At 49.8% G+C, this 17,039-nt stretch overlaps 1 protein-coding gene across 4 annotated transcripts in view; it reads left to right on the forward strand.

Moving 5' to 3' along the window:
- Positions 1-17,039, forward strand: part of LOC100121978 (inactive rhomboid protein 1) — a 97,971-nt gene that overhangs the window by 48,567 nt on the left and 32,365 nt on the right. For all 4 annotated transcript variants that reach the window (XM_031921907.2, XM_031921909.2, XM_031921910.2 and 1 more), the window contains 3 exons: positions 2,245-3,807; positions 3,895-4,572; positions 4,829-5,509. In XM_031921907.2, coding sequence (XP_031777767.1) covers positions 2,276-3,807; positions 3,895-4,572; positions 4,829-5,509 — 2,891 coding nt within the window. In that variant the 5' untranslated portion in view covers positions 2,245-2,275. The remainder of the gene's footprint in view (positions 1-2,244; positions 3,808-3,894; positions 4,573-4,828; positions 5,510-17,039) is intronic.

Genomic DNA, 17,039 nt, shown 5'->3' on the forward strand with positions numbered 1-17,039 from the left:
TTAATAACTTCATTGCGCCACTATACCAAAGTTGCATTTATTTTGAAAAACTATCAGTTCACGCAGTGTCGATAAGGTAGAAACTTAGACGCCCGAAAATTCCAACCGAACAAAGGCCACGTCGCCTGGATTCTTAACAACGTTACAATTCCCTCGAGTAATTGGCCTTTGGATCTGTGTGCGCGCGCGCGTATACAAATATAGTTATATGAAATTCCGCGAGTCGTCGTCGGTATAAATTGCAGGAGCGAAAAGAATAGCCGGCGCCGACTGCATATTTCAAAAGAGCCATTTACCGAGGCTATTTCCGCTGCTTCTTGCTCTCGCTCGCTATCCTCACGGAAACAAAAACAAAGCACGGACGTGAAAAACAAAAAGTCACTCCCGCTCTGTTAATGGAAACTGGACGCGCGCTAATGATTTGAATTTCGTTCTGAACTACGCTTACACACACACACATACAATGCGTCAACTGTTAATTGCAAATACCGGCAGGGGGTAACTTTTCTGCCGACCGACTGCCTCTTGTTTTTCCCCCTTCTTTCTCCGCGTCCGTTGGCTCGTTCATTCGTTCCAGTTGCACGACGCCATTGTAAGGAGGGACGAAAAGAGAGAAAAAGCTCGAGGAAAAATTGCGCTTTGTGTTTGCGTACACAGCTGTGGCGAGGGTCTGGTTATACTGCAGGAGAAACGTTGCCTTGGGTATACACGTGCTGCAGTAAAAAAATGGATACTTTGAGACGTATACGAAGCAATCGTCGAGCTCGAAAACAACTTTTGATTGTTTACGATAGACACTGCACGTATATACTTGCCACGTGGCGTTACCTCACGCTAACTTGGGCTCAACCGTTGAAACCGTTGAAATCGCCTTTTTTGGCGCGAAACGGCCGACGGAAAAGAGAGTACAGAGGCGTAGGAAAACAACCGATAAGCATCGACGCGACGTCACGCGTATGGTTCACGAGCTTTTTTTACCGTCTGGCACTTGCGGAACCGATGGAGATTGCTCACTTACTTAGGGTGAACTGCCCGAGCCGTGTGCTGCAGCAGTAGTAGCGCAGGTGCGTTTTATCTTTACAATGCGCGACTGCAGTAAACTTCCACGAGCTCCATACTCTATACTTCTCCTGTACTTTTTCATTTGCCCTCGCTTTCTCTCTCTTTTTCCCTCGAGGAAAAAAAAGAAGCCTGCAGGCTTTACGCAACGCTGGTTTATATTTATATAGACGTAGACACTCAGAGAGAGAAGGAGAGTCGGCAAAACGAAGACGCAAAAGCGGTAATTGATTTGCAACGAATGGCGCGGAAGTCGTTGCGCAACGAGGCTTTATGCGAATCGAGGAGAAGGGGAGGGGAAGTTATTGGACATTACGTAACCCGCTCTCTCTCTCTCTCTCTCTCTCTCTCTCTCTCTCTCCCGAGAGATGTCGGAGTCCTTGATAAAGGCTTGAGGATCCTATTATCTTCAGCCTCTTTATCCTCCTGATAATTCATCGTCGTCACCGGAACATTATTCCCGCGTTATCTTCAAACAAAAGACACGCGCGGAGAAAAAAGCTCCTACGTATAGTCTCCACCCCAAGCCGTTAAAAAAAATTATGCTCTCACACAACCCATCGATTATTCCCTTGCGGACAAACGTGGCGCCTGGGCCTCGATGTAGTCGTTATATTCGCGAGGCTATATTTTCCATGCTCTGGTCGGGTAATTCGGCTGCACCGACTAATTCGCAGTCGATTATGCGTCGCGGCGGCGCGCGAACATTTTATTGGGCCGGCCGCACAGGACTCTTCAAAGCGCGAGCGCAGCTGTTGCGCGCTCGGCGAGCTTTTTTCACGCGCGCGAAAAATAATAAAAGGAGGGAGCGCGACGCCGAATTTACGGTAACGCCGAGGCTAATGGCTTTTATCGCTGGCGGCTCGTACGTGTTCGTCATTTTTAATTTTCGACGCTCAAGTTTACGCTTGTGGGGATGCCATATTCCCCGGATTTTTTTCGCAGCGACTAGTAATAACGCCGCGGAACTAATGGTACACGCACGCGCTCTCTCGGACTCATTAGAGCCTGCAGGAGTGCCTTTTATTTATTGCGCTAGTTTTATTAAACCGAGGATTACCTGCTGCGATGCATCGCGCCCTCGGTTCGATTAGCCCCGCGCGCGAAATTTGAAATTATAAATCGATTTTTTTTTGAGATTATGTTCGTTCACTAAAGCAAAGCTCTCGTTTTTTCTTCTTACAGATGTCCTGACAGTGGGCCCCGGGCCACCAGGATGCCGACAGACGACGACTATGGCCGAAGAGAACGTCTCCTGTTGCACCAGCACCCGAACGGCCAGTACGGTCAATCGGCCCTACCAGCATCTCCGCTTCACGGAGTATCGGCGGCCAGCGGCAGCAGCAGTAGCGCCTCCGCGGCTAACGGCGGCGGCTACGGTGCCGGCAGCTCTGGCCTCGACTGCTACCACAAGCAGCAGCAATCCTCCTCCCACACCTCCGGCAACTTCATCCAGGAGCATCGCTCCTCATCCCAGAGCAATGACACCCAGCAGCAGCACCGTTACTCCAGGTACTCCGACGCCGGCCAGTCGTCCGGGAGCCTCGACTATCGCTCCTACCAGCAGCAGCTGTCAGCTGCTGCCGAGCGCTCTCATCACCAGTCCCAGTCCCTGCACCACCAGCACAAGCAGAGCAACGCGAGCAGCGGCAACAGCAACAGCGAGTACGCAAACTCGAGCGTGCTCGTCGCTGCCGCAGCCGGCGCTAATCCTTTCTCTCCGGAGACTTTCCCGTCGCCTCCTTCTCCGGCGCCGGCCTGCGACCGCTTCGTGCCCCCTCCGCCGCTCTCGCCAAGCGCCAGCGACAAGTACGCCTCCTCGCAGTCTCTGGCTGGCTACCCTGCTGTTGATCGTCTTCTTTCCGCCGGTTCTTCGAGCGCCCGCGAGCTCTTCGCCGGAGCCGGCCCGGCCTCGCCCATGTCCTCCGTCAAGGAGCAGCAGCGCTTCGCCTCGGCCGAGCGACTGCTGGCAGGGGGCGCTGCCTCGGGAGCCGTCGGCGCCACCACTTCCGCGCCATCTGCCGACTCTAAAGAGCAGCAACGCTACGGAGCAGCGGCCTCTACCGAGCGAGTTCTGGCCTCGGCCTCCCCGGTCCTGGGAGTTCTGTCCGCGGGCTCGTCCACCTCCTCCGTCGCCAGGTACGGCGTCTCCTCGAGCGAGCGGCTGCTCACCTCGTCGCCGATACACGCGCCCGTGCCCGAGCGCTTCGCCGGCAAGTCCAGCAGCGGCGAGCGCAGCGCCACCTACCTCAAGGACTCGCCGCTACACGAGCGCTACCACCAGGGGGCGTCGCAGTCGCAGCAGCAGCACGACAGGTTCGCGAGCATCGCCTGCAACACGGAGAGGTACCTCTCGAGCTCGCCGAATCCGGAGGGCGCGCACCAGCGCTACTCGTCCAGCGAGAGGATACTCGGGGGCTCGTCGTCGGCGAGCGCTAGCCAAGAGCAGCAGCAGCAGGCGCGCAGGTACTCGACGGACCGGGCCCTCGAAGCCGCGTGCCAGAAGTACGCAGACAGCCGAGCGTCGCCGGCACCCTCGGAATTCGCCTCCAGGTTTCAAGGATACCAAGAATCCGCTAGCTCCTCCGGGCATCGATACGCTGGAGGCAGCAGCACTGATAGATTCAACGACCTGGCGATGCAGAGATACGCTCAGAGTAGGCCCACCGATAGGTTCGGCAACGAGCGATACCTGTCCGGCACCAGCGCTGCTCACGACGCCCGACAATCCGCTGCTGAGATAGCCAGGTAAGCGATCGATCCTCGTGCATAACATAGGGTCAGCTCTTGAAAGGGTTCTTGATCGGTAATCCTCAATGTTTCGATCCTCCACAGGTACACGTCCAGCTCGTCAACGGAGCGTCTGCTGTCCTCGTCGTCCTCGCCGTCGTTGACTGAGACGACGAGTGGTCGAGGCGCTGCGCATCATCAAACATTCAACAGCAGCGCTGGCGGTGGTAGCAGCAGCATCGGCACACAATCGGCGAGTCTAGGCGAGCAGCAGTCGTCGCGCTACGCCTCGCCCGACGGCGCGAATCCGTCCGGCCACGTCGCCAGCTGCTACTCCCAGCAATCGCAGTCGTCCCAGCAGCCGCAGCAGTCCCAGCAATCATCCGGCAAACAGTCCAGCGGTTCCGACAAGTACCACCACCATCATCACACGCTATCAAAGACCATACAGAGCTACGCCGCGGATAGGGACAACGGCTACGAGCACCTGTCGGCCGCCCAGAGCAGCGACCGCTACACCATGGACAGGTTCGGATTGGTCGGCGATGCGAGATTCTCCACAACCGGTTCCGACCGGTACCACTGTACCACCACCGGCAGGTACTCGCCAGCCCGTGGAAATGCTGACAAGTACCTGTCGCTGCCCAAGCCCAAGGACAGGTACAGTGCGTCTGGGCGCATCGGCAACTCCTGCGCGTCCATATCGTCGGGGGCCTCCGAAAGGAGCTACGTATCGTCAGGTGGGACCTACGTCCCACCCGCAGCCCACACGCCAGTAGAAAGGTGAGTTCACCCGTTGTATTCCAAATTATACCGTCGGTTAAAAAGAGATATCGATTCGATTGCCTGCTCTTTTCCGGTAATATAGACGTTGCACAAATCACAGACATCACAGTCTCGTGAATAATAAAGCGGTTATAGATTCGCCTTGTCAAATGAGTAGCCTGCAACAAATGCCCGCTAATCAAACAATCGATAAATCTATAAGCAGCTTCGGAAGCTATAATATACCGCAACCAATTGAATTCTCCTTTCACAGATACGTACCTCAACCACCACCGGAAGTGCTCTACCCGGACCGCTACGTGGACAGATACGTGTCGCCGAGTGCGCCCACGGGCGACCGCTACGTCCTGAGCAGTGACCCCGGCGACTCGTACATGCGTCGGGATCTCGGATTCCACCATCATTATCGGCTACCACCTCCCTCCAGTGGCTACGCTTATACCAACTCGCAACAGCAACAGTCCCAGCAGTCTCAGCAGCAGCAGCAGCAACAACAGCAGCAACAGCAGCAGAGTCACCACTTCAGGTTTCGGGGCTTCGCGTACCAGTCGCCGGGTCGTCTAGGTGGTAGCCCCGGCTCCAGTAGCTCCAGCAGCTCGACCTCCGCGGCTGTCCAGCAGCGCGACTCTGCTCAGCAGCAACAACAGCAGCAACAGCAGCAACAGTTCTCCACGTCGCCGTTGCTCAGGTCGAAAGTGCGCGGTGATTATGTCGCGGCCAACACGCCGCGTCACGTAGTAACCAGCAGCACTCAGCAGCAGCAGCAGCAGCAGCAGCAGCAGCAACAACAACAACAACAGCAGCAGCAGTGCTGCGTCGAGGTGGCCGGACCCAACCCGGCAGCTCAGAGAACCGCCTGCTGTCAGCCTGTCAGGAGATCCATGCCTCCAGGAGCACTACCCACCATCCCCCAGCAGAGCGGACACTCGTCTTGGTGAGTCGAATTTTTAAAATACGAAATTCTAGCTGTAAAACTAGCGAAGGATGCGCTGCTGACGTTCTCAGTCAAATCCGCTGCGCACATATCTCCGGATATTAGTCGGCGGAATTAGCGGTAGGATGGGCGTCGCGTCGAGCGGCTTCTGAGCATTCGTTGTAATGGATGTCTGAGCGTAATCAGCCACTGCTTCCTGCAATAAAGCCCCTTGAATTAGAACGTAGGAGGAGCCAACGCGCAGCAGCCTTAATTAGGGGATAAATGTTGTTTATAACTGCGAGGACCAGCAGGAGGAGCTGAGAGAGAGAGAGAGAGAGAGAGAGAGAGAGAGAGAGAGAGAGAGAGAGAGCGGAATGAGCGACGCGAAATTCAACGGCCAAGTATGCTCGGAGAAATTCGCGGAATGGAGGGTAAAAATTCGGTTTGCCAAGTTTGAGCGTGCGCTGCAGAATGGGATGTTTAACTTGATGGGTTTATATACGCCGTGTAGGTTCTCCGGCCCTCGCTCTTACTCGCTCTGTGGCCAGCTAAACTTTATACTCCAATTAAGTTTTAATCAGGAGCCCAGCAAGTGCTCTCGCTTCTGCTGGAGAAAGAAAAAACGAGGCGTATAATCTTGGATACGTTGAAACTAAATGAACTTGAACGCGTAATGCGAGTTTTTACTCGCGTTAAGTCGTTGTGTACGAAAACCATTCCGATTAGGAGAGCCTGTCTCGCGATCGTCGGAGACGCTTTTCGCGTGGGCCGCGCACTAAACAATCTTTCTCGTCGCGAAAGCATATAGAAGAGATAAAATTTGCCCGCCTCTCCAAGCGTCGCGCGCGATATACGCACCAGTTCGCGCATTCGGGATTACCCGCGACGTTGGAAGGCCATAAACGCAAACTCAAACGCAGGGCTTGCCTTAATAATAAAATTCGCTCGCGCGAAACGTTGTCTTTGAAAAATACAGCCAACTGGTTTTTGACGCAGCTGCAGCAACGGAGTACATGTATTATGGATGAGCTCTCTCGCGACGGCTCTTGACTTTTTTAAATTCTTAATTAACTGAAGCGAGGCTGCTGCAGCGCCAAGTGGACGCAGTAGGTGAGAGGAGAGTGTATAACTTTTCTTTTTTCAAGTAAAATTAAATGAAGGAAGTTTCTTCATCGAGTTATGAATTATCAATTTAATACGCTAAGCAATTTGTACGGCGCGATTGAGCGCATCCCTCAGCTTCGTGGAAGTGGCGTGTAATTGGGGGCGTGACCACCAGCAGCAGGTCGCAGGGGGACGGAAGGCCACTTTCCCCAGCGCGGCAGCACTGCGCAGCCTATTATCCGGTTCGCAATCGGCGCGGGCAGTAGGAGAGGACTCGAAATTAGCGAAGACTCCGCGCGACAGCCGAGTCTCCGGAGACGTTACCGGCCGTTCTCCTCTCTCTCTCTGTCTCTCTAGTACTCTCTGCACACATACCCGCTGCAGTATAATATCTTCTACGATAGCAATGGCGAAACTTCTATAGACGCGTCCAGATAGTGGAAAAATCGCGTCGAGCCCTTGGGGCAGCTCTCTTTTTCTCCCTCGTCTTTTTCAATCCCCAGTCAATATTTAAGTTGCAGGCAGGAATGCCCGGGCCACGTCTATGTCTATAAGTTATGCGATACACAGCCCGCGCGACGGAGGCTCATAAAGCCGCCGCCCCGTAAAAGTGCAGTAAAGCGGAGAATTCAGCCACGACGACGACGGCAACGCGAGAGATATCGAACGCGTTAACGTCCATAGGCGCCTTGTCGTAGCAGCAGCAGCGAGGTTATTGTGCGGCTCAAAAATTTCAAGTGTGTATCGAGACTATAGCTCTCGCGCTGCGGCTATGCGTTTTAACGTTCGTGAATATTAATGCTCTTACAAGGCAATTATCGTGTGTATGCATGCAGAGGTCGACGATCGTCTAAAAGTTCATACAGCTCCTGTGTGTGATTTGTGTGCGCGAGTAAATCCCTTTGAGAAAATGTAGGACAACGCGCGACGCTGTACACACACTCTCGCGCGTACAAGAGGGAAAACTGATTTTCGTTCGGCCGCATTAAGTCGGCCCGAGGTACACAGTGTGCAGTGTGTGTATGTGTGTATACACACCGCCGCGAGCGTATAACGCGGCAGTAAAAGCGCGAGCGCGCTCACACAAAGCGCAGTCATATTTTGAAAGCTTTTTTAAAAGCTTCTTCGAAAAAGCTGCTTTTCAAACAACCCTCGCTATACTGCTGCAGATGCTTCTTGCGTGCAGTACACACACACACGCCGACGTGTGTATAGAGCCGGAACTCGTGCGATTCTTTCGACTACGTATAGAATACATACATGCAATGGGTGTATGGTAGAGCTGACTTGCAGATACAGAGTCGAGTGGCTGCGACGCTCTCGATTATACGTGTGTATCAGCAATGCCGCTTCTAACGACATTCTCTTTTGTATAACATTTTTTTTTCTTTTCTAGTCGTCTGCTTTAGAAAGCCGCGTTCACGACAGAATTAATTCGCCCGTCGTCTAGCTACTGTCAGAGAAGGAAAACACGCTTCCAGAGTCGAAGATCCGTCAGCGCAAAAAACCGCAGCGACCTCTGCTTCTATTTTGCGCGGGTGATGTAAGCGCGCTCCTCTTTCGCCTTAGACGGTAGCAATGTTTCTCTCGTTTCGACGAGCGCGACTTATATTCTCTCCTCGTTTTTATCGCAGAACCGCACGCTTTTTGCGCGCTTTTATCGCATCCTATGTCACGGTGACTTGAAGTATCGAATTTTCTCAGGCTTCCTATCGCCAGCGCATTCGAATTCTTACGCGAGGAGATCGTTTCGCTCTCTCTCTTATCCTACAATTGCATTATAAGTATGCATAGCGCGCAACGCGGGTCGTATAGTTTCTGCAAAGGCGTCGCTCGCAAAAAATCTCTTAAAATAGACGCCTTTGAAAAATAAGATACGCGAACCGCTAAACACCGAAACGTCGCCGCGTTCTCTCTCTCTCTCTCTCTCTCTCTCTCTCTCCCACTTTACTCGCTCACCTCCCACCCTGACACTTCTCAGAGCGCACTCCTTTCTCCGATTCCAGATTTACCTTGTCTCGCTATCTCTGCTCGTCCCCCCACCGAGTGAGATCCCGCATATACAGTGTGTGTACGCGTACGTACGCGCAATCAGTTCGGTCTCGAGCACGCGACGCGCCTCAGCCTCGATACATTCTCGCGTGCAGGTATTATTTATCGCCGCTCCGTTTCTTATTCCAAGGAGAAATAGTAGAGAGAATCGGTGCATCGTGTGTATATAATAGAGAGTATAGAGTCGTGCGCTATACGGCGGAGGTGAATACACTGCGGAGGCGACTCTTTGTTCGGTGTCGATGACTCGTGTGCCATTGCCACGATCGAAGACAGCGGAGTGTTGTACATACGTATGGTAGTGAGACAGTCGACGTGTGGATTTTGGAGGAGTCGCGAAGTGTATACTTATGTGTGTGTCTGGCAAACGAGTGAAAAATACAGTTACGCGCGCGTCAAATTCTCGCGAACACGTGGCGCAGTGCGCATGCGCGACCGAGTGCACGCGTACTACAGCTGTGTAGTGTGTAAACTATAGCTATATCTATATGAAATGAACGGGTCCTTTGTCTAGCGCAGCGATGCGTGGAATTCCGTGGCTTGTACGCGAAGACTTTTTTCGTGAATTTCGATATCAGACCGCGAGCAGATAGTGCATACGTGTATGTGTACGCAGTCGAGTTTTATCATCGGAGTTTTTATATTTCGCGCAGATATAAAGTTTTGTCAGTACATATCACTCTCTGCACTGATTTTCATTGCGTGTGTGGATAACGAAAGAATTTCGCTGTATAATAACTTTGATCAACAATTGTGTCATGTCAATCTAAAAATAGCTATGCGCGTATACTCGCGAGTGTTTTCAAAGACGTTTCCGCGGACTCATTAGCATTCGTGAAAAATGTTGTAAATAATTCAACGACGGCGCGGAAACGCGTCGTGTAACTTCTTATAACAGAAGCAATACATCAGGAAATTTTTAGGTCATCCTGACACGCGCGCGGAAAAAGCAGCTACAAGTTTTTCATTCTTCATTCGTGTCACCTTAATTAAGTAGATATACGCCGTCGCGACAGTCTCGGAGCACGTCAACCTTTAATCATATACCACGAATGTATGCAATTAAAAAGAAAATCGCGAATTTTCATTCATTCGCACACTCACACACGTAAGTAACGACCTCTCCTCGATAAATCACCGACTGACAAATCGGTCGCCGCGTGTATAGCCGACCAAAAACGAGCCCACAAATTTCAGCCCCGCGCTAAAATAAAACAAGCGGCCAATGCGACGAAGTGATGTAATTAACAACGAGCAATGCTCGTAAATAGCCAACGACAAGTGTGTGATAAAACGGTATAACGCAAATGTGAAATCGTAATGGCTCACGAGCAGCAGCAGCAGCAGCGACATCAGCATTGCGAGTTTATGCAGCTGCATTAACAGTCGCGAGCACATAAAATATCGAAGCGAACCGTCGCCCATTATCATTGTCGCTCGCACACACACACACACACAATGTAAGTTACATCATTATTTCGAAAGCTTATCCGCCTATGATTAATCAAAGCTTTATCGCTATTTGTACAACGGCAGCGGCAAGAGCCGCTACCCCCCCCCCTCCCTCCTGTTATCGCCTGCAGTGTGCACACAGTCCATTTCAAGCGAGTACTATACGTCATTGATATGCTTGCTCCTCGAAGACGTCGCGAGCCGGTCCATAGACGTGATTCATACCTGTGCCACTGCTGCTGCTGATCCATTTCCGCTCGCGACAGGTCTGCGAGTGATTTACGCTAATGCCCACAGCAGACGATACACACTTGGTCGTTTATAAATTTTGGCTGCAGACACCCACGCTTATTCTTTTATTTATCGAGAGAGGCAGGCATCGGAGAGCAAAAAATACCTCTGCGGTTATCGATCGAACCTAATCAGCGCGACGGCTTTTGAATTTCCCGCGCGTTTACAACTTTGTGTAAACACGCGGCGCGTTTTCGGAGCTTAATTACGCGTTATCGATGCAACCACGCGGCGACGCGTGCATTAACGTGATAGACGAAAATTTCGCGTGCTCGATGCATGGAGATTATAGAGCAGGGGCGTGTGTGGATGAAAATTTCGTGGGTGACGTGCGAGCGATGTTGTTGACGAGGAAATTGGTGTTGCCTGGAAAATTATCGGACTTATCTTTGCCAGCTATGTGGTTGAAAGATTTCATTTTGAAATTTTATACCTTATTTCTCGATTCTTCTATCTCCGCATTGACTTATCAAATCCTCTTGGAAAATTCTCGGAAAATTCAGGAATTTTTACCAGATTCACACAGTTTAGAGAGATAGAGAGAAAAAGAAAGTCAGCGTTATCGCCTGCGCTCATATACGCGAGAGAAGCCCTTGGAAACGGACGTATGTGTGTGTATAACGAAAAAAGACGACGGCAGCAGTAGTTCAAAAACGCGAGGCAGCTTCTTTCCTCTCTCACTGGCTTTTTCCGCGAGGCTGGCTCATTTTCTTGCCTTCTCAAACACAAGCGCTGCGATGCGTGCGTGCTTGCAAACCTCTTCCTTCTCTCTCTCTCCGCTGCAGTAGAGATTTTTCAAGTTTTTCTCTCTCATCCCCTCAAACTCGCCCAATGTTATCACTGGTTCGCCTCCGCCGCGCGAGAAAATTCCATCACGGCGTGGACGACGAATCGCTGAATAATTTAGCCGATCTAGATCTGCTTTACCGCCTCATTCTTGCGGATAAATCAAAAACGTATCCGCGAGATAGCGCCCGTCTCTCTATATCAGTCCGTCCGTTGGTCCACGTCGAAGCAGAGTGTAATCTCGCGCGACGAGATTTTACGGCGGTATTCACCGTATGCGGAATGCAATGAAGCACGGACGGAAGGCCACACACACACACGCGCGCGCGCGAATAGACGTTCGCGCAGTTAGTCCGAAACTTTGAGGACCGCATCGCGCGCACGTCTCTATATACACGATTGGTCCATCGAACGTCAGCTGGAATCCCAGAGATTCATCTCAATTTCAACTTGCTGCTCCGTCATAAATGAAGAGGAGAGAGCGCAGGAGATTTGAATGGAGAGCCTCGTGAATTCATCGGCAATTCCGAATGAGTTTCGAGAGGAAATCCGCTTTTTTCCCGTTCGGCGATTAACGAAAAGCGGGGTAGGGAATATAAAGAACGTCGCTCTGTGTGTACGTATCCTCTCGATAATGTTTGTGTGTCCCTTCAGAAAGAGAAGCGCAAGCGAGGGCGACGACAACAAACGAGCGCCGGTGGGCGGGAAAAATGACAAAGGAGCCGGTTCGCTTTATCCAGCGCGAAAATAAAGCGAGCACTCAACGAGAGAAAGCAGTCTCTCTTCCTCCTCTGGTGTTTAGAACGCGCAAAAGTATTTTCGCGTCGGAATGAATCACACGTGTGTACTGAAATCGAGCTTCAAATTCATTTGCACCTCGCTCGAATATGCATACCTATAGACACACCTATAGGGTGAGAAAAAAAGCTCTCCCTTCTCCACCACGTCGTAAAGAGCCGAGACTTTCCGCGCAGCGCCGTAAAGAAGACGAAAGTCTCCCCGTAAACGAAGTACAAGCTCCGACGAGTGGTTTACTTTACTTTATGGGTCGTCCACCTTTCGGCTGTTCTCTATCTTTTTCGCCCACCTCCTCTCTCTCTCTCTCTCTCTCTCTCTCTCTCTCTCTCTCTCTCTCTCTCTCTCTCTCTCTCTCTCTCTGCCTTTTGTTTTCCCCGAGTCGTGTTTACGTGCGACCGTCTGTCTCTCTGTACGTATAAACACACAGAGTCGTCCTGAGGAATATTCCGCGAAGAGTGGGAATTGGACACTGTGTACTCCAGAAATCGATGCGAACCGGTTGTGTTTTTTACGCGCTTCATTCGAAAAAAAGATCCTCTATTTCTCTGGAAACATAGATTCTATCCGCTCTCGGTACCAATCACAACTCAGAAAGTTAACAAAGCCACAACAAGTACGGGCAGTTTCGATTCGGCTCCTTCCTTCCTCGAACTGCCCCATAACCTCCCATCTACATCTCCTTTCTGTTTTTCTCCCTCGCACTACGGCTATGTGTGTGTGCATCGCCCGCGGCTTAATGTATATCGACGGGCTGCGCGGGGTTTCACAGCAGCGCCCTCTACGTGTACGTGCGCAGCAGAGCCGGATATCTTCTACGGTCCGTGCGCTCCTTGTTTACGGTCCCTAGCTGCTGCTGCAGCAGCTAGCGAATGCCAGAAATTTATGCGTCTGCCGAGCGGCTAAGAAACACCAGAGCTCTTTTTCTCCTCTCCTCGCGCGCGCGCGAATTTACAGGGGGCGTCCTCGTCCATTACGCGGGATTAAGAAATAATTTCGGAGACCGGCAGAGAGGGCGCTCACAGGGGTTATCGGCTCCGACGCGCCGGAGATTGAGTTATGGCCATGTTTTTGCGAGCTGGGTTTCGTCTGGTGCACTGAGAGAACTATATATTAAAATTTACTACATATGTAGGAAAGATTACTATATTAGATAGTAACGGCAGGTCATACTCGCTCCATGACGATTTTTACTATATTCATAGTAAAAATTGTTAGGCTTATATTAAAATTTATTACGTGTTTACTAGAAATTACTACATTATATAGTAAAAATTATTTTAAGAATTTCTCCGTGTGCCAGAATTTGAGGTTAGAAAGTTGATTTATGTAGTAATCAGAGACCAAAATCTATAATTTTTTGTTTATCTGGTATTATTAAGTGATAAAATATCATTCGCTGCTATTATTTATTAATTTTGGTTAATTTATTGTTAATATTAACTCATGAGTAAATGTGATTAATATATCAGATTTAAAATTTAGTACATAACAGTACTGTTTGGGTAAGTGGTCAGCGCGCTCGACTCCCATTCCAGAGGTCCAGGTTCGGTTCCCGTCGCCGCAGAAAAATTTCTTTATTTCGTTCATTTCTTACACTTAACACCATTAAATAATAATAATAATATTCGAATAAGCGCGTAAAAGTGGCCAGCAAAAAAAATTAAATTTTTAAAAATTTCGTTTCAGTATAGAAATTACTATCTGAGATAGTAAAATTTAATACAAAACAAGCATAACCGTACGTTACTATATAATATAGTAAATTTTAATATCTAGTTTTCTCAGTGTGGAATAAGTAAAAATCGTTATTATTAGAGACAGGGAGGGAGGAGACTGGCTGGGAAACGAGATACTATAACCATAAACTCAATGGACGTGGCTTAGGTCAGTGAGATACGGGATTTAATTGAATAACGGAGAAATTACACATTCGATCGCATGCACAGTTTCTTCTTAGAAATTTTGCGAGAACAGAAATGTACGATTAATAAACTAGAGTGCTTTGCACCGGTGATAATATCAAATGCTACGTCCGTATTTCAATTCATTTCATATCCTTGATTAAAACAAAACGTGCTCTCTCTTGTTCTATAAAAAAACAAATCATGAACAGGTTTCAAATTTTGAATGAAATGCCGTGTGTTCGTTTGATTCCAACGTCGTTCTCAAATCGAGTATGAAACTAATTAACTCGGACAAAAATTTCTACCCCACGGCGTTATTATCCACTGCATATTAGTTTTTGAATGAGCCCCAGCAGCAGCAGTTGTGTTTTCTGCGAGCTTTGTCGAACGACTGATAAGCCTGGACTGAATAAAGTGCCCTTTGTGTTAATTAAACAATTGTTCTGCGCCCCGAGTTGACGAACGAGAATAACATCCGCGCGTAAATTCGGACTGAAACTCGCTGCTGGAAAAATTATATCCACTGTGTTAGGAATCGTGACAAAGAAAAGCTGCCCCCGCCGCACTGCAAACAAAAATGCGGCGAACTTTTTGCGTGTTTAAAAATTTTTTCGATGGGGGGGGATCAAATGGCTATTAACCAAAGAATTCCATTAAAGCATTTTTTCTTCTGCGCTGTGTAACGAGATAGCGCGCGGGCTTCGCTCTCTCTTCTCTTTTTTTTGACCTTTGTCAGAGAGAAAGAGCTTGCTTTTGTTTCGTATAATCTATGGAGCAAACATTCAGCGACTTATGAGCGGAAATATCTGCTGCTGTTGCGAAGGGAGATGAACAAAATTACTCGGCAGAGCCGTACATAGCGATACAATTACGCGTTTTTTCTTTATTCGTGCGCGCGGCGCCAGAAAGCGAAGAGGGCGTGTGCGCGGAATGAAGAGAATGGAGCTTGATTTCGGTGCCGAATTTTATATAATTATAAATTAATCGACTGTAGCCTCGTTTATTGCTGACGATCGACGGCATCAAAATTTCAACTCAAAATCCGCAACGGTCCATATTCCCGACCCTCCATTTGAAGCAATTTCGTCTGCGAATAACTAATTCACTGGATCCCACACGTTAAAAGACAATCTGGGAAAAGCCAGATCCTAGCAAAAAACTCATCCCGGTTCATTAAAATTTCTCATCCGAACGGGCCAAAAATTCTCTCGAAAAGTCAAATTTTTAACAAAAAATCCGCTCCACCCACAGTCGCGCAGTCGTGGTCCCTCGGGTCATAAATTCGATCCGACTATTTGTACTCTCCCTCTTCCGTCTGTCATTGTCTCATTTTCCAGGTTCTCCTCCATTCTTTCCTCTTTCTCGCTCTCTTCGCGTCCCTCCTCGGTTTACAGCAGCGCTAGCAGTAAACTCGGCGCCGCTCGTCGCTCTCGCGTGCAGCAGTATATAGCGAAGCCTCACAAAAGCCTTGGCTCTCCCTCTTTCCCTTCGAACTTTATAATTCAGAGAATGGAGTCGTCGCGCGCAGTTGGGTCTATTTTTCCTACTCCCTACGATTTATTCGCCCGACGCTCGATGATGCTGGTCGGACAGGAGAGCTAATTTCGACGAGGCGATTGATTCGCGAATAGGTGATCGGCAGTCTTTTTACGAACTGTACGAAGGGATTTCAGAGGGAAGAGAGCTACTCTGCTATTCCGGAAGCCGGTGAAAAAACAGCTGAATAGTAAATTTTCGAAAAGTGCAAACCTGATCATTTCCAGGCAAAAATCCAAGCAGCGTTGCCGAACCCCTTTCAACTCCGCATCAAACATTCAGCGCTCGGACTCTTGTATACATTCGCGCGATATTTCCAGGCATTTTTCGGGGCCAAGAGGCAAAAGAAACCTGCGCTGAAAAGACACGCGGCTCTATACTCTTTTCACATGGGATACACAATGACTCTAGCCGCGCAATTAACGAAGCGCGTGCGTGCGTCTGACCGCAGCCGGGAAACTACCACTTGTTCGCTGGGGAAAAATTGGGCGTCTGTCGGATCTCCAAATATCGCACGAGGACGACAGCGTCGGAAACATCGCGAGAGCGCGCGAGCTTTCAAGAGACGTGTTTACCCAGGCTGGCGGCGACGAAGCAGCTGTCACGAACAGCGAGGCTACATGTAATATTGGCTCGTGCGAGTAAGGGACGTCGAACCGTAGAGGTGTGTACAGATACACACACTCACGAGGTGTACGTTCTTTCGTTTTTCGACGGGCGTCTACTTCGCGCGCGAGGGTCTGCATAAGCAGGCGGCGAGCTATACACACGAGATTCAAATTTATTGTAATTCACTCCCTATGCTGGCGTTTTCCAAAGCAGCCAAGGAAAAAACACCGCTGTCCCACAAAGCGCGCGCTAATTCGCCGGGAGAAACAGCGAGACACCGGCATCGTGCTGTGTATATGCTCGAGACTCTTTCCCTCTTTCTTACTTTTTATTTAAAGCTCACCTACTCTCGGGAACATCTGCAGTAGTAGCTTTGTTCGTCTCTACGGTCTTTGACCCCTTGTACCCTCTCCCTCCCTCTTTCATTTGTCACGAGTGTCTTATCGTGCAGCTCGGTTCAGGTAAATTATCAGGCGCGATGTCCCTCTAGCCGACTTTCTTTCTCTCTCTCTCTCTCTCTCTCTCTCTCTCTCTCTCTCTCTCTCTCTCTCTCTCTCCGCGCGTCGCTTAATTTTTTTCCTTCCACAGCCCCGCTGCAGGGGGTGTGTAATGCTCTGTGAGAATTTCCGTCCCTCAGCTGTGTGCTGCTAGCTTTTGTCCGCTCGCGAGTGAGAGAGAGGGAGAGTCTTTATTGCCTCGTGACCTGGACTCGAGGAAAACGAAAATGCACTCCGGGAAAGGAGGATTCGTGCGTTGCTTGGTTGGCTGCTGATGAAACGCGCGGGAGGAGTTGGAAATTGGAGTTTTTCGAATTTCTTCACTGGTTGTGCTGCTGCTCTGCTGTTTCTTCTGCTTTTTTATCTCCGCTGCTTGTCGGATGAAGTAAATATTTCGCCGGGATTATTCCTTTCACGAGGACTCGAATGAAGTGATGTTTTTCGAATGGCTCGATTTGGAATTTGATTAAATTCGCTCTGCCATGGTTAATCAAGTTTCCAAATTAGCCACGAAATCTC

This window comes from Nasonia vitripennis, chromosome 1 (assembly GCF_009193385.2).
Source record: "Nasonia vitripennis strain AsymCx chromosome 1, Nvit_psr_1.1, whole genome shotgun sequence".
Taxonomy (NCBI): Eukaryota; Metazoa; Arthropoda; class Insecta; order Hymenoptera; family Pteromalidae; genus Nasonia; species Nasonia vitripennis.